The sequence below is a fragment of the Candoia aspera genome, chromosome 1 (assembly GCF_035149785.1).
Source record: "Candoia aspera isolate rCanAsp1 chromosome 1, rCanAsp1.hap2, whole genome shotgun sequence".
NCBI lineage: Eukaryota > Metazoa > Chordata > Lepidosauria > Squamata > Boidae > Candoia > Candoia aspera.
In genome coordinates, this window is record NC_086153.1 from 236,978,712 (window position 1) to 236,999,812 (window position 21,101).

Below are 21,101 nucleotides of genomic sequence, written 5' to 3' on the forward strand. Positions count from 1 at the left end.
GTCTATAAAGAGTTACCAGAGCTTTATAAAAACATGTCTTATTTTAACTTTGATCAAACAAACCTACTTTATATACCTTTGTTTTACTTCTAGCAGTCTTTATTTTAATTCATTTAGATGTCTTTCCCATTGCAGAGGCTTCTTCAAGGCTTTAGCAGACCTCTTTTGTAAATCCGGTGGAAAGTCATTATCCAGATCATTGTCTTGGTTTTCTCCTTTGATTTTCAAAGCTTTAACCAGCTTCTTTTGTGTATTCAGTAAAAAGTCCTTATCAGGGTCATTCTCTTGGCCCTTCTCTATCTTGTAATCCATACTTTTTCCTGTCATTTGTATTTCCAGTTTGAACACTTCATCTGTTTTTTAATCCACACTTGTTTTAATCCAATAATTCTGGTTTCACTATTTCTGCATCAAGCAAAATTTGTTTCAGATCTGCCATTCCTTCATTAATATCTTTTAGACATAGCCTATCCATAGAAGCAGACATCACTACTGATATTGTAGCTACTAATTTCTGACCCCATTCTTTGAAGATCTCCTTTAATATTTCAAATGTTATAGTATTTTGTGTCATTTTGTAAATCCCAATCTTAAAGTTTTTTTGCCTGGACTTTAGTCCCCTCTAGTGTCCAATTTAAATCGTAAGGTCTCTTATCTCTGTTATGACTTGCGGTAGTCAAAATAATTCTGGTTCTCATGAAAAGCTGTTTATATAGTTAATTTTAAAACCTTATAGTAAAGGTTTCAATATTCCAAATTTATCTGGACCCTTAGTTTGTTTATAACTTTCTTAATTCAAAATCTTGTTTAGCCTTTTATTTCAAATTCTTCAAGTTCTTAAACTTATAGTTAATTTTGTTTGTTTGTTTGTTCAGGAATAAAAATACACTCACCAGGTGACTTTTCAGACATGTCATTCTGAAGACCTCTAATAACCTTAAGACATTTACATAAACAATTTCCAAAAGGATTAGAAGTGAGGTTAGCGAACTTAGTGTCCTTTAAAAGGCGCTGCCACAGTTGTGAGCTTGATGAATAATCCCTTCATCTCCCAGCACTCAGACCTGCTGGAGACCACTATCCTGCAGTCTCCTCGCAAGGAGCAGCTGTCCAGAGCTAATGTAGGTGATCTCCCATCCTCTCCTTATCCAGAGAGGTTCCGTGGGACTGGTCTACTCTCCAGTTCTTTGGTTGGCCTTTGCCATGGTCATTGTATCTGCTCTCCTAGGAGACATGTTTAGCTTGCCATGTCTCCACTGGAAGTCCTATTATGTATGTGTTTCTTGATGTAGCATTTGTTTTTATACATATGTTGCATTATTTTGAGTCAATGATTTTATGACAGCTTCCATTAGCTTGTTGATATTCTGTCATGTTTAAAAAAAATTATCATGCACAAACCACTAAAAATAATAAAATAAAAAGTCACTGTGGGATCTCTCAGCTGTTTTTTATAATGTTGACTGTGGATTAGGGTTAGGGTCAAGATACAAGGGTTGGAAATTAGAAATACTATTTTACACTGGTTCCATTCCCTCCTGAGTGGGAGGTACTAATTGAGAGTATGAGCAGTCGAGTTTGTGGCCTTTTCTATATGGGGTGCCTCAGGCTTAGTCCTCTCCCCGTACTATTTAACATCTACATAAAGCTGGTAGAAAAAGTTGTTCAGTGGTTTAGGTGATATATTATCAATACCCTGAGGTTGTCTAGTTAAACATCTCATCTGGAGCCAGACAGGAGATGTCTGGGGATTGTAAGGCTATGGATTGGACAAAACAAGTTGAGATTGAATCCTAGCAAGACTGAGTGGCTGTTTTTTTTTCCAGCAACCACATGGGATCACACTCTCCCCAAAACAGCAGGTCTGCAACTTAGAGATGCCCCTTGATTTATTTTATTTCATTATTTATTATTTAAATTTATATCACTGCCCATCTCCCCCAACGGGGGACTCTGGGCGGTTTACAATAAAAGATAATAAAAACATATAAACCTAAATTACAATCTAAAAATATAAATAAGATAAATAGATATAAAACCCAAGAGGAGATAGAATCACAATCAATAGTGGGTGCTATGGTGCCACCCATCCCCAGGTGGAGCTGCTACCTTTCCCATCCCAAGCAAGGCAGCAGAACCAGGCCTTCAAATTCTTTGGGAAGGCCGGGAGCAAGGAAACCCATCTCAACTCTGGGGGGAGGATATTCCAAAGGGCGGCCGCCACTGCAGAGAAGGCCTGCCTCCTGGACCCCACTAGATGGAATTCCTTTGCTGATGGGGTCTGTAGCATGCCCTCTCTGCCTGACCAGGTGGGGTGGGTCAATGTTATGGGGATGAGACAGTTTCTCAGGTAACCTGGTCCCATGCCATGTAGGGCTTTAAAGGTAATAACCAACACCTTGAATTGGACCCGGAAGCAAACTGGTATCCGATGCAGCTCGCATAACAGTGGTGTCACATGGGCTGATTTTGCAGCACCAATAGCTGTCCACGCAGCCACATTCTGGACCAGCTGAAGCTTCTGAAGCATATTGATGATACCTCATCCCATGGTGATGGATGATCTCACCCAGTGGTTTCAAGTAGATGTTGAATAGGAGAGGAGAGAGAACCAAACCCTGCAGCACCCCACAATGGAGGGGTCGAGGGTTGGATCTCTCCTCTCCTATCTCCACCAATTGGAAGCGGGCCTGGAGGAAGGAGGTGAACGAGCGCAAAACTACACCGCCCACCCCTAACCCCCTGAGCCTCCCCAAAAGGATACCATGGTTGATGGTATCGAAAGCTGCTGAGAGGTCCAAGAGAGCCAGGATGGATGCACTCCCTCCACCCCGCTCCCACCAGAGATCATCCATAAGTGTGACCAATATGGTCTCCATCCCATATCCCAGCCTGAAACCCGACTGAAAGGGGTCCAGATAATCCGTTTCCTCCAGAATCCTCTGGAGCTGCAACGCAACCACTTTCTCAACCAACTTTCCCAAAAAGGGAAGGTGGGAAACAGGGTGGAAATTGCCCAGTATAGTAGGGTCCAGGGATGGCTTCTTGAGGAGGGGGTGCACCAGTGCCTCCTTAAAGGCAGCTGGAAACCCTCCCTCCCTCAAGGATGCATTAACCCAACCACAAGTCACCTCCTGGGCTGATTTTACCAGCCAGGAAGGGCATGGGTCTAGATGACAAGTGGTGGCATTTACAGTCTGGAGGATCCTGTGCAGCAGGTCCTCAGGAATAACCCCCAGCTCTCTCTGGAACCCTACCGGGTCCATCAGTCACTGGGGGCCAATCAAATGGGTCCTGCCTCTCACAGCAGTCTGTTGGCAGGCAGTAGGGCAGCACAAAAGAATCTCAGGGTCACCAGGGTGTAGTCTGACCATGACAACGGGGGCAGATCTAGCTCTCCCCTCAGATCACGTTGCCACTGCTCAGACAAGAAAACCAAGTCTGGGATGAGACCACTGTCTTGAGTTGGGTCCCGAATAATCTGGGACAGGCCCATGGCTGCCATGGTAGCCATGAACTCCCAAGCTGCCTCAGAGGCATGCCCCAGGGACAGCAGGTTGAAGTCCCCCAGAACCATAAGTCTGGAGAACTCCACCACCAATCCCAAGACAGCCTCCAGCAGCTCAGGCAGGGAGGTTGCTACACAGCAAGGTGGCTGCTACAGTAGCAACACCCCCAACTGTTCTTGGGAACCTGGCTTGAAAAACAGGGTCTCGCAACCAGCCACTTGCAGAACAGTGCCCCTGAAGGCCACCAAAGATTCTCTGATGACAACTGCCACCCCTCCTCCCCTGCCCTGGTGTCTTGGCTGGTGCCAGACCTGAACCCTGGCTGGGCACATTTCAGAAAGGGCTACTCCCCCTTCTGAGCCCAGCCAGGTCTTGGTGATACACACCAGGTCTGCCCCCTCCTCTGTGATCAAGTCACATATGAGGGGGGCCTTGTTCACTGACCTTGTTCACTGACCTGGCATTGAGAAGCAGCAGCCAGAGACCAGGGCTCACGAGGATCTGCTGTCCAGGGCCTGGGTATGACCACAGAGGGCCAGAACATGCCACCAGTAACAAACACAGGGGGGATCTTCCCCGAAGATGGCCTGCCCTCCGGGTCCCGTCATAACATCCCCAGCCCATCACCACCTTGGCTGGAATGGTCTAATTGTGGCACTATAGAAATGTTGAAAATAAAATGAATATCATCATGTCATTGGACAGTCTCCTCTGGCCCTCCAGAGAACAAATGGCTAAACTGTAGCCCTTTTTTTAAAAAAAATTAAATTTTATTATTTTCAAGATATGGTTAAGATACAAACAAAAGAGAATATAGAAGAGATAGAAAACAGAACTAAAGAAAAAAGAACAAACTATAAAAGTGTCAATAGAAAGAAAACAGAAAAGGAAAGTGACTTCCAACTTTCTCCGATACAGATATAGATAAGTTTACAGATCTAATCTCTTACAATTAATTAACCTGTCTTAACATTATTTCTATTAAAGCAAACCATTCAATTTGTAAAACCCAAAATCAAAACATCATTTTTTTCTATTACAAGCAAGTAATCCAAAAGTGGTTGCCAACTTGATATAAATGCAGAAACAGAATGATCTCTTATTAGAACTTGCAGTGGGGGGGGGACTTCCAGTGGGGGATTAATGGCAGAAGATCGTTTCTAGCTGGCTTTCTTGGCTAGATTGGCAGCACGGTGTTTAACTGGTGGCTCAGGCAAGATTCTGGGCCCCAAATCATTCCCCGGGAAGGAGGAAAGCTTGGAATCACTCCCCAGGTCTTCTAGACAGCTGCATCTTGCCAGAGGGTCATGGATTCGACGATCGATCAGTGAGTGGAACAGTGAAGTGGGAGAATCATCTTGTCCAAACTGCGTTTTTGAAGCCCTTAAAGGGACACCAGTTCCAACCACCCCACTTCTTAATTCACTTTTGTACTTTACTTATTGGATCTTAAGAAGCTATTTCCGATACAGAAATACTATTTCTCTTGGTGGATTTATCATTATTTTTTGTGAATTATTTTTAATTGAGATTTACCTATTTTAAGGATTATAAGTCAAGCAAGGAATCTAAAAGATGTACTGTTTTTACTGAGAATTTTTTACTTTCTAAGGCGATAAAATTGTCTGCTGATTTCTATTATTTTTTATATTTTTATGCAAAAGATTTTTTACTTAATTAAGAGATTTTGTTGGATCTGAAACTGAAACTATTTTTAGACTGTATGAGAAAGTTTTGTTGTGGGTAGCTTTTCAAGCTGTGACTGGATACTGTTTCAAAATATTGACCTTGGAAAGCTTGTGTTTTAAATATTGATACTAAGAAGTTCAAGTTTCAACCCAAGTTGTGCATTATTGATAGTTCCATCTTAACATCATGCTTCTCTTGCTCTGTTCCAAAACTAGTTTTCAACAGTTAACTGAATCAACTTGTGGATCTGTCTGTTTTTGTTAATGAACCTATCTATGGATTTGGAGGCCTTTAGGTGCACAATGGGTCTTGGCCTACTGTCTAGAGTGCATTGAACTGTGGCAACACTTTCTAATCTCCCTCTTGGCATCATGTAGACTAGTTAGCTTAATTTCAAACTCTTTCCAGGTGGATTGTACACACTATATGCTTCTGCTGTCAGTTAGCAAATAAGCCTTTACCAACATGTATCAAAAGCACTGGCCTCAGTTATGGTTTCCTCCACATAATGCATTTCCAGTTCCTTTACTGTATCAGTCATTGGAACTGAGGGGATAGGAGGAGCACACCCAAGATTATGTACAGTGGGGTCATACTTCTACTCAAAAGTCCTCCTCAACTTTGGAAGATTCCCAATAAAAGGACATCACCAATATACCTAAATGCAAAGATGGCCCTCTCAGACAACCACAGTTAAAGGTAAACAATCTGTTTCATGTTAGTTCTCAGTGTTTTTAGAGAGCAGTAAAAAATGTCCTCTAATTAAATAACAACAGCAGCTCAGGAAAATTTCTTGACATATTTGAAATTATAATAAATATTATCAGCACATTGTAAGAAAGGCCTCTGCATCTATCAGAAAAATATAGTAGTATGTGTTTTTTAGATCCATTTTTACCTCCTTTAGAATTATATTGCCCAAGATGTCTTGGATCTAAGAGTATAGAAATCATTTCATAGTGGTTATTAATAATATGAATTTAAAGAACTAAAAGGTAATGTAAATTGTATTATAACAATATTCTTTTTCTTTAGGTGATTCTGTTAAAAAAACAACAACTTGCAAGTCTTCCTTCTACAATTGCTCCACCTACTGTACATGACCTCCTGTGCAATATTGTGTGGCTTCAGAATAATAAAAAACAGATAGAATACATTCAGGTAATGATGCTTAGGTATTTATAATGATGCTTCACCCAGGTTATCTCTGGCCCAATGTATATCAGTGGTCACACATTAGATCTAGTCTTCACCTCAGAGCAGTTATATGATCTGAAAACGGAGGACATGTCCTTTACCAAAGTCATGTCTTCCCTTGTTCACCTGAGGTTAGTTGCCTGCTTAAGTAGCATCTTTTAAGTTGGTCCATCCTAGACATCATATAGATCCAAATGGATTCCAGCAGGCACTTGAGGGGGCAGGGTTTCCCAGCAATCTGGAAAGCAGTTTCAGTGAGAACCTGGTTTAGCTCTGAAATATGGAGGTGACCAGAGTGCTTGATGAGTGCTGCTGAGCAGCATTTCCCTATTTAACAAACCTGAGATGCCACTTGGTTTACTGAGAAGCTTCAGGAAATGAAGTGACAAAAGAGATGTAGTGATTAGAAGTAAACTTATCTAACAAAGGTGTGCACTCACATCTGACCCTACATTGTGGCAATAAGGGTGCCAACACTTTTTTCTCTGCCCTTATTGCATCATCAGTCAGTGACCAACAGCCATGTTTAGGGTAGCCCATTCCCTTCTAGACTGTGGGAATCAGCAAGATCTGCCAACAGACTGCTGTGAGAGTTTGAGGTAACATTTTATTTAAAAAATCACTCAAATTCACTTCTGTTGACTGGTATCCCTGGAGATGACAGGAGTAGAAGTTAGCTAATGTTATCTGGGATTCATTCCATCTTGTGGGTTCCAGGGAAGTGGATAGGGTACTGAGCAGTATGAATGTTGCTCTTGTGAACTGGTTTCCTGCCTGACCTGTCTCATCTGGAAGGCTTGGGATTATGTATTATCAACTGGATCAGGGAGATAGTCAATGCCTTGTTAGAGATAGTATTGCTCACCTTGAAAGCAGCAGTACTGTGCCCTCTCTAAAGAGAAATTTTGTAAACCTAGTTGTGTTAGACAGTTACCATTCCAATTCCAGTAAGGCTGTGGAAGGGGTGGTAAATATTCAACTAAAAAAAAACACTAATTCATTTCAGTAAGTATTCAAATTTGGGCACAGGATGGAAACTGCATTGGGCAGTGGTAAATGATCATGATGGGAGCGGGTGGAGGATTAGTAGGATGCCATTTGGAGGAATCCTGGGCAGGTTTCAGCAAGCTGCAATGGAAAACAGGATGAAGCCTCTTTAAGTTATGAGGAAGTTGAAGTTGTGCAGTCACTGGGTTTATAATTTTAACGATTCGGAAAGGACCAATGAATTTGGGTCCCAACTTCTTGGATGGCTGGTGCGACTTAAGAAATTTGGTATAGAGGTACATGCTGTCACCCACTTTCATGTCCCATTGAGGTTGTCTGTTGCTGTAGGCAATTTTTTTGTAAGTTTCCTATGCTTCACTTAATGCTTGCTTAGTCACTGGCCAGTTAGAAGCAACTTTTGTGCACCAGTTGCCTGCTGAGCAATCAGTGGGGCAGCTTCAGGGGAAGCTCTGGAATTGGCACAAAGTCCTGACCAGAAATGACTTGGAAAAGGGTAAACCCTGTGCTCTGATGAATGGAGTTATTGTAGGCTACTTCAGCGAATGGAAGCAGGTCTACCCAATCGTCTTGTTGGAAGTTTATGTAGCAGCATAAAAATTGCTCTAGAGTAGCCTGAACCCATTCAGTGGATCCATCCATCTCAGGATGGCTCGCAGAGCTTAATGATTGTTGCACCCCAATTAATTTTAAAAAGGATCTCCAGAATTTAGAAGTAAATTGTACTCCGCGATCCAAAATTACATGGTCAGGACATCCATGCAAACAATAGACATGTTGCATGAAGAGTTTGGCCCATTGCTGGGCGGTTGGGATTTTTGCACAGGGAATGAAGTGTGCTTGTTTTGAAAATAAGTCAATTACAATCCAAATTGCAGTCTTATTTTTGCTTTTGGGCAAATTGATGATAAAGTCTATTGCAATGTCTTTCCATGGGGTAGAAGGGGAAGCAACTGGTTGGAGCAACCCTTGCGGTTTGCCACCCTTGCATTTAGCTTGTGCACAAACAGGACAAGTGGTGACATAATTTTTTACATCAGTTCTCAGAGTGGGCCACCAAAATTGGCACCTCACTAGATGCAGGGTTTTTGTGAAGGCAAAGTGGCCAGCAGTTTTGCTGTCATGAGATTGTTGCAAGATTTTTTGGCGCAGACTTTCTGGAACGTAAAGTCTCTCATTGCAATACCAGAGCCCATTGTGTTCTGTTAAATTGCCTTGTTACTTTGTAGCCAGGGATCATTAGCAGGTGCCTGGAGCACTTCGTGTTTCAAGTCTTATTGTACTTTTACTTTTGGGGCTGCCGCTTGTCTGCGAGTTATGCAAGCCAGCCCCAATTGTTTTTCAGAGAAAATAGTGTCTACCCCCTCAATTTGTTTGCTATTATGTTGGGGTAAATGCAAAAGGGCATCCACCAAAATATTCTTCTTACCCAGGAAAAAATTTAAAGTAAAATTAAAGCGGCTGAAAAATTGAACCCAGTGCAATTGTTTCTTGTTTAATTTTCTAGACGTGCACAGTGCCTGTAGATTTTTATGATCGGTCCACACCTCAAAGGGATGTTTGGCACCTTCCAGAAGGTGTTGCCAAGTCGTCAGTTCTGTTTTTACAGCGAATGCCTCCTTCTCCCATACATGCCAGCACCTTTCTGCCTCAGTAAATTTGCAGGACAAATAGGCACAGGGTTGAGGGACCTGATTCGAATCTTTTTGAATTACTACATCTCCAATTGGTTGATCAGATGCATCTGCTTGTATGATAAATGGGAGTTCTGGATTGGGGTGTCTTAAAATGGGCTCAGCCGTGAAAAGGGCTCTCAGATTTTCAAAAGCAGTTTGGCATTCAGGAGTCCAATTTAAATGTGTGCCTGGTGTGGTTACCTTACATGTTTCCCCCTTTCCCCTCGTCTTTAATAAATCAGTCAGTGGCAAGGCAGTTTGCGCAAATTGGGGAATAAATTGGTGGTAGAAATTGGCAAACCCTAGGAAACTTTGGAGTTGGCGCCTGGTTCGTGGGGGTTCCCACTCTAGGATGTCTTGGACTTTCGAAGGATCCATTTCCACTCCCTCGGTGGAAATACAGTAGCCCAAATAGTCCAATTGAGTTTTGTGGAATTCACACTTTGACAGTTTAGCATATAACTGGGCATTTCGCAGCTTTTGCAACACTTGTCTAACTGGGTGGGCATGCTCCTCCTCAGTTTCTGTATAGATTAGGATATTGTCCAGGTAGACTAAGACCCCTTTGTACAGGTGGTCGTGAAAGACTTCATTGATGTACTGCATAAAGACGCCTGGAGCCCCAGCCAATCCAAATGGGAGAACTTTGTACTGATAAGAACCCAAGGGACAGTTGAAAGCAATTTTCCATTCATCTCCCTCTCTAATCCGAATTCTAAAGTAAGCCTCCCGCAGGTCTAATTTAGTGTAAATCCTTCCTTTTGCCAGATGCAACAGCATGTCTTTCATCAGTGGGAGAGGGTATTGATTGGTTATAGGAATGGCATTGAGGCCTCTGTAATCAGTGCAGAGCCTCAGGGTGCCATCCTTTTTTGCTCTAAATAACATAGGGGCAGCCATCAGTGAGTTTGCTGGCTCAGTGAATCCCCTGGCTAGGTTCTTATCTATGAACTCTCTCGTCACTTTCTTTTCCGTTTTGGACATGGCATACATTTTTGGCTTCAGCAATTTGGCTTTAGGGTCAATTTCAATGGCACAGTCAGTTTTTCTATGGGGAGGCAACTGATCTGATTCCTTTCCATTGAAAACATCAGAAAAGTCTCGGTACTGGCTGGAGATCAAAGATTCAGCTTTGGTGGGTAGCATCTGGCACCACTTAATCAGGATCCCAGTGAACTAGCTTGGGGGGTGCTTAACATCCTGCCCGGAAGTAGCATAAGCCCCATCAGTGAACTTCAACCCACCAGTCTCCCATTGTACTTGTGGTTTCCTGCTCTTCAACCAGGGGAGACCCAGGATAATCGAATAATTTGCAATAGGGGCCACTATGAGTCTCCTTGTGGCCACCTATGCACATGGCAACAGTTTCAGTATGGAACACTATGGGTCCCCCATGAGCCACAGTTCCATCCACCTGGGTAAAGACTATGGGTTGTTTGAGTATTTTCACTTTGAGATTCTTCTTTTTCTGGAAGATCAATCAAAAACTTTCAATGAGATCAGCAGCTTGCTACTGACTAGGCCTGTAAGGCAATGACCAAAGTTGTGAGCTGAGCCAGCCGTAAAGGAGGTATTATTATTATTATTATTATTATTATTATTATTATTATTATTATTATTAATCATATTTTTATCACCGCCCATCTCCTCCACATGGGGGACTCTGGGTGGTTCACAATAAAAACAATTTAAAATTCAATAAAATTATAAATAATACCAATAATCAATAAATATAAAATACAATAAAATTCAAGTAAGGGCAGATCAAATTCAGCCCATAAAGGGGTAAGACCGGTCCCAGCAGGACTAGGGAACTAACCAGCCCCAAGAATGGCTCTTCCTCTCCCCACTTCAAGCCAGGTTACATAACAAGGTCTTCAACTGTTTTCTGAAGTCCAGGAGGGAGGAGGCTAACCACACTTCTGGTGGAAGGATGTTCCAAAGGGTGGGAGCTGCTGCAGAGAAGGCCCACTTCCTGGATCCCACCAGATGGAATTCTCTTACAGATGGGGTCCATGGCATGCCCTCTCCGCATGACCGGGTGGGATGGGTTGATGTAACAGGGATGAGACAGTCCCTTAGGTAACCTGGACTCATGCCATGTAGGGCTTTAAAGGTGATAACCAACACCTTGAATTGGACCCGGAAGCAAACTGACACCCAGCGCAGCTCGTGGAGCAGAGGAGTTATATGTGCTGATCTTGAAGCGCCTAAAATTGTCCATGCAGCTGCATTCTGGACCAGCTGTAGCTTCTGGATACTCTTCAATGGTAGTCCCATGTAGAGCGCATTACAGTAGTCTATATGGGAGATGACCAGGGCTTGAGTGACCATTCGAAGGCCTCTCACTCCAGGAAGGGGTGTAACTGGCGCACAACGTGAAGTTGCACAAAGGCCATCTGGCCATGACTGCCACCTGCTCTTCGAGCAGGAGTCATGAGTCCAGGAGGACCCCCAAGTTATGCATCAGGTCTGTCTGGGGCAGTGCAACCCCATCCAGAACTAGAGATGGCAACTTCCTGGGAGCCAAAGGGCCATTAACCCACAGCCACTCCATCTTACCAGGGTTCAGCTGAAGCCTGTTGTTCCCTATCCAGACCCCAACAGCCCCCTGGCACCTGGAAAGGGCAGCCACAGCATCACTTACTTCCCCCAGGATGGAGATGTATAGCTGGGTATCATCAGCATATTGGTGATACCTCATCCCGTGGAGACAGATGATCTCACCCAGCGGTTTCATGTAGATATTAAAAAGGAGAGGAGAGAGTACTGAACCCTGCAGCACCCCACAAAGGAGGGGCCATGGGCCCGATCTCTCCTCCCCTATTAACACCGACTAACACCGTCCCTGGAGAAAGGAGACGAACCAGTGCAAAACTACACCACCCACCCCCAACTTCCTGAGCCAACACAGAAGGATACCATGGTTGATGGTATCGAAAGCTGCTGAGAGGTCAAGGAGAGCCAGGATGTTCCATATCTGGGGTTGAAACCTGACCGAAAGGGGTCTAGATAATCCATTTCATCCAGGATCCTCTGGAGTTGCAATGCCACCACCTTCTCAACCATGTAATGGTTGCCTATTCTAAAACACCATCAGACTCATGAGTAGGAATTCGAAGATATCTGATTTAATAAAGAATAGTATGCAGGATCACAGAGAAAGCTGAGAATGATTAAAGTGCACCAAATTCAAACTAAAAACCCTCGGTGCAAATAAAATCCTTCCCCCCGTAGAATCTTCTCAAGTTCACAATCCCAAGTGCTCCAGTTTCTGATGGTCTGCGGGAAAAGTCCTTGAGCAGAGAAGATAACCCAAACACATTCCATTGTACTGATTTCACATACAGAGCTTGGTACAAGGTCTCACAGCAGCTCCCTCCCAAACAGAAATGTGCGTCAGCGCCATGGCATGTGAAACATTACGATGTATAAACTACATTGAATCAGTGAACATGACACCTTCCCCATAAAGGGGAGGTGGGAGACTGGACGAAAATTATCCAGTACAGTAGGGTCCAGTGATGGTTTCTTGAGGAGGGGGCATACCAGCAACTCTTTAAAGGCTGCTGGAAACACCCCCTCCCACAAGGATGTATTTACCATTGACTGGGCCCAACCACATGTCACCTCCCGAGCTGCCTTCACCAGCCAGGAGGGACACAGGTCTAATTGACAGGTGGTGGCATTTACAGTCCAGAGGATCTTGTCCACTTCCTCAGGTCCAACAGGACTGAACTTTTCCCAGATAACTGGGTAAGTATGTTCCCCAGGCATCTCCACAGACCATGTCTCATGCTTGGAGTCCAACTTAGCGTGAATCCGAGCAATTCTATCCTGCAGATGCTCCGAAAACTTCTCAGCACAGCCCTGTAGATGATTTTCCAGACCTCCTTTCCCCAACGGGATTGGGTGATCCTAAACCAGGCTGCTGGGTGGCATTCTGCAGATGCAATAAGAGCGGAGAAATACTGATGTTTCGCTGCTCTTACCGCCACTAGGAAGGCCTTAATTGCAGCTCTAGCTTGTGTCCAGTCAGGTTCAGTCTTCTTTCCCAGCGGCGCTCTAGGCATCTCTTAATCCTCTTCAGAACTCTCAACTCCTCCATGAACCATGGGGAGTATCGGATTTGATGGGATAAGAGAGGCTGCACAGGCACAATCCTGTCCAAGGCCCCAGCTACCTCCCTATTCCAGGCAGCAGCCAGGACCTCCACTGGACCGTGCAGCAGATCCTTGGGTATAACCCCCAGCTCCCTCTGAAACCCCATTGGGTCCATTAGTTGCCAGGGGTGGACTGATCAAATAGGTCCTGCCTCTCTGCAGAAGGGGGTGGCACAGGAGAAACTCAAGGCCACCAGGGCATGGTCTGACCATGTCAAAGGGGAAAGATGTAACTCTCCCTTCAGATCACATTGCCACTGCTCTGACAAGAAAACAAGAAAAGTCTGGTGTGAGGCCACTTTGTACACAAAAACATCTATTTCTGTTTTATTGACTATTCTAAAGCCTTTGACTGTGTGGACCATAACAAATTGTGGCAAGTTCTTAGTGGTATGGGGATACCAAGTCATCTTGTATGCCTCCTGAAGAATCTGTATAACGACCAAGTAGCAACAGTAAGAACAGACCACGGAACAACAGACTGGTTTAAGATTGGGAAAGGAGTACGGCAGGGCTGTATCCTCTCACCCTACCTATTCAACTTGTACGCAGAACACATCATGCGACAAGCTGGCCTTGAGGAATCCAAGGCTGGAGTTAAAATCTCTGGAAGAAACATTAACAATCTCAGATATGCAGATGATACCACTTTGATGGCTGAAAGCGAAGAGGAACTGAGGAGCCTTATGATGAAGGTGAAAGAAGAAAGTGCAAAAGCTGGCTTGCAGCTAAACCTCAAAAAAACCAAGATTATGGCAACCAGCTTGATTGATAACTGGCAAATAGAGGGAGAAAATGTAGAAGCAGTGAAAGACTTTGTATTCCTAGGTGCGAAGATTACTGCAGATGCTGACTGCAGTCAGGAAATCAGAAGACGCTTAATCCTTGGAAGAAGAGCAATGACAAATCTCGATAAAATAGTTAAGAGCAGAGACATCACACTGACAACAAAGGTCCACATAGTTAAAGCAATGGTGTTCCCCGTAGTAACATATGGTTGCGAGAGCTGGACCATAAGGAAGGCTGAGTGAAGGAAGATCGATGCTTTTGAACTGTGGTGTTGGAGGAAAATTCTGAGAGTGCCTTGGACTGCAAGAAGATCAAACCAGTCCATCCTCCAGGAAATCAAGCCAGACTGCTCACTTGAGGGAATGATATTAAAGGCCAAACTGAAATACTTTGGCCACATAATGAGAAGACAGGACACCCTGGAGAAGATGCTGATGCTAGGGAGAGTGGAAGGCAAAAGGAAGAGGGGCCGACCAAGGGCAAGGTGGATGGATGATATTCTAGAGGTGACGGACTCGTCCCTGAGGAAGCTGGGGGTGTTGACGACGGACAGGAAGCTCTGGCGTGGGCTGGTCCATGAAGTCACGAAGAGTCGGAAGCGACTAAACGAATAAACAACAACAGGTCTGGTTGAATTTAGCTATTCTTATTGACATAGCTATTTTGAGCCTGTCAACATGACTTGCTCCACCACCCACTCTGAGAAAAAGGAGGCAGACCAGCTACTTCCAAATCAGTTGCCCTATTGGTTTCATGGTAGAAGCCAGTGTCTTAACAGGGCAGATATACAGTACCTAATTCTTGAACCAAAATTGCAGGTTTTGAGGGAACTTCTGAACAAGAATCTGCACAAGAGATTCATTTGGACTTCCACCTTACCAGTTACCACTCCCTTTTTTTTTCTGAATGGAGCCATGCCTGTGTAATGACTGTGGGGGGTTCAACAGGTTTACAGTTTAAAATTGCTACCCTTTATTTCTGATCCCTGAACTTGTAGAGAGATTACAGATAGCAACAGTTTTTATTAATCTAGATCTCCAGAAAGCCTAGAATTTCATCCAGATCTAGAAAGGGGATAAGTAGAAGACTGTTTAATACTTGCTGTGGCACTTTGAATATACAGGTATGCTTTTCTATCCTTGCAGTGCTCCCATGGTCTTTCAGAACTTCATGCACATTTTTCTGGATTTCCTAAGTAATTTCCTCATTATCTACTTGGGCAATCTGCTGGCATAGTCTAGCGGTCCCAATGAAATAAGCAGTATGTCCAGATACTGTTACAATGTCCCCAGATTCATCGCTTGTCTGCCAGGTTAGGAAAAAACTGGAGTTCAGTCAATCCACAGTACTTTTCCACAATACTTGTTATTATCCAGATGCCTCCTCTAAGGAACAGTTGGTACTGCATGAAGAATGCACATTGCTTTTGAAACTTTGCCAGTTATTACAGGAGCTTCATCCTCATTTTTTTCCAGAAAGAGGGAATTTCCAATTTGCTCCTGACTTAAGCAAGATCCAAAAGGATGAAGGGACTCAGCAGGCTTTTCACCTTGTAAAACAGGCCTTTATCTTCCAGCCCATGCTGTATTACCAGAATTCTGGAAAGATATTTGTAACAGTGGTGCTCTTACAGACCTCCAGAAAGGACCACACACCAGTGACTTGAATACCACTTCAGAAAGCATAACTCCTTTGAATTAAACGAACTGAGGGGAAAAGCTGGCAATTAAATCAGCCTTCAATTCAAAGCAGTTTGTTTCCCTATCCAGGTATGTACCTAAATCATTCACCGACTGCATGGAAATTAAACAGGAAACAAAGTCACTGGTCTCTGTTTTTCCTCTAGATTCATCTTTATCACCTTCTATATTCCTTCTTCTTTTAACAAATAGGCAGATGACCTTTCCTGAATGCCTGAATATACAAAGGACTGGAAGTAAGCCCTTCCATATATTATTTGGAAAATGTTCCAGTTTCATATGACTGTTGTTGGACAGGATTTATGGTCTAAAGCATTCAGATCTGTATGTCAAACCCATTGCAGGGAATTCTGATCATCTTCTGATGTGATGACTGGTCTTATGCCTCACAACCTTGACTTTTTACACCACTGAGATCAGGTATATGTTCTGGCTCCATCAAGAAAGAGCTTTTGCATCTCTGTTACGACATTTTATAGGACATTTTGGATACTACAAGATTCTGTTTTCCATAAATTCTGGTCTGCAACCTTCTAGCAGTACTGTGTTGCTCTGTTAATTCTCAATAGGACTATTAGGGTGATTTTCTGCCCATGAGAATTTGCTTATAGTAAATTGGTGCATGCCTTGGCACCAACAATTTTTTTAAAGTAATCCCTATTTTCATTAATTTTACCACAGTTTCCTGTTCCTGCAGCCAACCAGAAGTTGCAAGCTCTAAAAGGTCAAGTATCAACAGGACCATGCCAAGGAACATTACAGATGCTTTGTAGATCACCATTGACAACTGAGGCTATGGCCTGGCTTTGAAATAAGTCTTTGCCTATTTAACAGTCATCTTAAAAAGTTGATGCCTATTATATGTGGTCTTTTTCCATTGTTGCTCAGGTCAGTCCAGTGGCTTTCACCTTCAAATCCCAGGCTCTCTCTGCATCCATCTGGTACCATTTGATGTTTGTGCCCAATGTTAGGAGCTCATCCTTTGCCCAACTAAAATCCCCAGCATTTTGGACTCAACTATATTGTGGATGTCTTCTGGATGGGAAAGTTATTTGAAATAGTTAAATAATTTAAACATTTTAATATACTTCTGATGCAAGTTGTATTTATCATTGATCTTTGTCCTCTTAATTTTAAAATTCTTTTGTATATATATTGTCATTTGCTACATTCTTAAAATGTTCAAAGCACCTTAAAATACTTTTCTTACTTGATGCCTTTGGGGGTATGCTTAAGAAAGTATTGTTTATTCTGTGTTCTATAATCCTATTTCTATTTTCAGAAAAAAGCAAAAATTCTTTATTTTGATTATGGAGATGTCATATGTGAGGAAGGCGAAGTACCACAAGGAATCCATTTAGTTGTATCAGGAATGGTTAAGGTAAGATATAGATATCAACAAATACCTGGGAATATAACTGGGAATGAAGAAATTAATATTACCTAGAATTATGTTAGTAATATTATATATAGCTTTTATAACTTTTAATTGCCAGTAACCTACAAACACTCCTGAAACTGAATTTGTGTTTCATTGCTGGTCAAAGTTTTAGACTTCTTTGTTCCTTATATTAGTGTTTGCTATCATCTTGACTTTATTAACTTTACTGACACACACCCTCTCCCTTCACTGAATGTCCCTGTCTGCTACAATCTGTCTGATGAAAAGTTCTGAAGAATTTAAAAGCTTGTGTGCTCATTTTTGTCCTTTTGGTTGATTCTAATAAAACTCAGGATTTGATTGATTCTATTTAACTGAGGATTCGGGATTTTTCTTTCCTTGACAGTAGGGCACATTCTAGTTTTATTGGACTGCTCATTGTGATAATTATTTGTTTGCTGTTATATAGAAGAAAACAATTCCCTTTTTGTCACCTTGGCTACCATCCCAAAGATCTATAAAAGGATTTTTTGATTAAATTGGTGATCTACATCTATTACTATCTTGTGATAGAAATCCCATACAGGTTTGCAAACTTTAGTTACATTCTGTTTTTCCAAAAGAACTAATTCCATCACCTCAGATATAGGATTTAATTGGCATCTTTGTTATCACAAGAGCATAAGGGGAGAATCCCAATTAAACACTTCAAGGCACTTGAATAAGTTCATTATTTTCTGTTTCTATCTGAGAAGCTTCCATTTTCTCCTCTTTCAGACTTGATTCTGAGATATAGGAGCTCTCAATTTTTTACCTCTAGTTCTTTGCTCAGATATTCTAAAATTTCTTGGTTGTCTTTTTCATCCTCATAACACAAATTAGATCCACAACACAAGTTTAAAAGCATGTCAATTTCTGATTCTTAATATTGGGTATATAAATAGGGATAAGCTTTTCTTGGTATGAATCTCTCATTAAGCAACACTTGTTTCATCTTTTCATACCAAGCCCTTGCTGCTTGCTTGACCCCAGAAATAGCTTTTTACTAAAGTGGCTAAAGCAGTGCTTGGATACAATCCAAAAAACGATAGAATGATCTCAATTCGAATTCAGGGCAAGCCATCTAACATCACAGTGATCCAAATATACGCCCCAACCACAGATGCTGAAGAAGCTGAAGTAGCGCAGTTCTATGAGGATCTGCAGCACCTACTGGACAGCACGCCTAAAAGAGATGTTATTTTCATCACAGGAGACTGGAATGCTAAGGTGGGCAGTCAAATGACACCTGGAATTACAGGTAAGCATGGCCTGGGAGAACAAAACAAAGCATAGGCTGACAGAATTTTGCCAAGACAACTCACTCTGCATAACAAACACTCTCTTCCAACAACCTAAGAGACGGCTTTATACATGGACTTCACCAGATGGACAACACCGAAATCAGATTGACTACATCCTTTGCAGCCAAAGGTGGCGGACATCTATACAGTCGGTAAAAACAAGACCTGGAGCTGACTGTAATTCAGATCATGAACTTCTTATTGCACAATTTAGGATCAGACTAAAGAGATTAGGGAAGACTCACAGATCAGCTAGATATGAGCTCACTAATATTCCTAAGGAATATGCAGTGGAGGTGAAGAATACATTTAAGGGACTGGACTTAGTAGATAGGGTCCTGGAAGAACTATGGACAGAAGTTTGCAACATTGTTCAGGAGGTGGCAACAAAATACATCCCAAAGAAAGAGAAAACCAAGAAGGCAAAGTGGCTGTCTGCTGAGACACTAGAAGTAGCCCAAGAAAGAAGGAAAGCAAAAGGCAACAGTGATAGGGGGAGATATGCCCAATTAAATGCAAAATTCCAGAGGTTAGCCAGAAGAGATAAGGAATTATTTTTAAACAAGCAATGCGCGGAAGTGGAAGAAGACAATAGAATAGGAAGGACAAGAGACCTCTTCCAGAAAATTAGAAACATTGGAGGTAAATTCCAGGCCAAAATGGGTATGATCAAAAACAAAGATGGCAAGGACCTAACAGAAGAAGAAGAGATCAAGAAAAGGTGGCAAGAATATACGGAAGACCTGTATAGGAAGGATAACAATATCGGGGATAGCTTTGACGGTGTGGTCAGTGAGCTAGAGCCAGACATCCTGAAGAGTGAGGTTGAATGGGCCTTAAGAAGCATTGCTAACAAGGCAGCAGGAGTTGACGGCATCCCAGCTGAACTGTTCAAAATCTTGCAGGATGATGCTGTCAAGGTAATGCATGCTATATGCCAGCAAATTTGGAAAACACAGGAATTGCCATCAGATTGGAAAAAATCAACTTATATCCCCGTACCAAAAAAGGGAAATACTAAAGAATGTTCAAACTATCGAACAGTGGCACTCATTTCACATGCCAGTAAGGTAATGCTCAAGATCCTGCAAGGTAGACTTCAGCAATTCATGGAGCGAGAATTGCCAGATGTACAAGCCGGGTTTAGAAAAGGCAGAGGAACTAGGGACCAAATTGCCAATATCCACTGGATAATGGAAAAAGCCAGAGTGTTTCAGAAAAACATCTATTTCTGTTTTATTGACTCATGTAAAGCTTTGACTGTGTGGACCATAACGAATTGTGGCAAGTTCTTAGCGGTATGGGGATACCAAGTCATCTTGTCTGCCTCCTGAGGAATCTGTATAACGACCAAGTAACAACAGTAAGAACAGACCACGGAACAACAGACTGGTTTAAGATTGGGAAAGGAGTACGGCAGGGCTGTATACTCTCACCCTACCTATTCAACTTGTATGCAGAACACAGCATGCGACATGCTGGGCTTGAGGAAGGCTGGGGTTAAAATCGCTGGAAGAAACATTAACAATCTCAGATATGCAGATGATACCACTTTGATGGCTGAAAGCAAAGAGGAACTGAGGAGCCTTATGATGAAGGTGAAAGAAGAAAGTGCAAAAGCTGGCTTGCAGCTAAAACTCAAAAAAACCAAGATTATGGCAACCAGCTTGATTGATAACTGGCAAACAGAGGGAGAAAAAGTAGAAGCAGTGAAAGACTTTGTATTTCTAGGTGCGAAGATTACTGCAGATGCTGACTGCAGTCAGGAAATCAGAAGACGCTTAATCCTTGGGAGGAGAGCAATGACAAATCTCGATAAAATAGTTAAGAGCAGAGACATCACACTGACAACAAAGGTCCGCATAGTTAAAGCAATGGTGTTCCCCGTAGTAACATATGGCTGCGAGAGCTGGGCCATAAGGAAGGCTGAGAGAAGGAAGATAGATCCTTTTGAACTGTGGTGTTGGAGGAAAATTCTGAGAGTGCCTTGGACTGCAAGAAGATCAAACCAGTCCATACTCCAGGAAATAAAGCCAGACTGCTCACTTGAGGGAATGATATTAAAGGCAAAACTGAAATACTTTGGCCACATAATGAGAAGACAGGACACCCTGGAGAAGATGGAAGGCAAAAGGAAGAGGGGCCGACCAAGGGCAAGATGGATGGATGATATTCTAGAGGTGATGGACTCATCCCTGGGGGAGCTGGGGGTGTTGACGACTGACAGGAATCTCTGGCGTGGGCTGGTCCATGAAGTCACGAAGAGTCGGAAGCGACTGAACGAATAAACAACAAAACTTGCACATGAGGTTTTCTTTTTCAGGTTCTTCAAATCTTGGTTGCTGCTGCATGTCTATGTCACCTTGATGTTGTTATAGAAGAAGTCCATCCTTACATCTATGTGTTAAAATACATTACTGTACTCTTGATGCTGCAACACTGAGGAGAGATCTAATTGAAACATATTTTATTCCAAGTGCAAAGGTTTCATCACAATCTTCATCATACTTTGGGAGTATCCCTTGATAACTACACTGGCTTTGTAGCACTGAATGCCCTCTTCTGCATCTCACTTAATTGTGAAGACTCATTTCCAACCATTTGAAACTTCATTTTGGTAACTTTGTGAGAGTTTATGTTTGAATAGAT

At 42.6% G+C, this 21,101-nt stretch overlaps 1 protein-coding gene across 1 annotated transcript in view; it reads left to right on the forward strand.

Moving 5' to 3' along the window:
- LOC134487457 (sodium/hydrogen exchanger 10-like) overlaps positions 1-21,101 on the forward strand; it is a 145,998-nt gene that overhangs the window by 112,785 nt on the left and 12,112 nt on the right. Inside the window, exons 20-21 of the mRNA XM_063289270.1 lie at positions 6,234-6,359; positions 17,011-17,109. Coding sequence (XP_063145340.1) covers positions 6,234-6,359; positions 17,011-17,109 — 225 coding nt within the window. The remainder of the gene's footprint in view (positions 1-6,233; positions 6,360-17,010; positions 17,110-21,101) is intronic.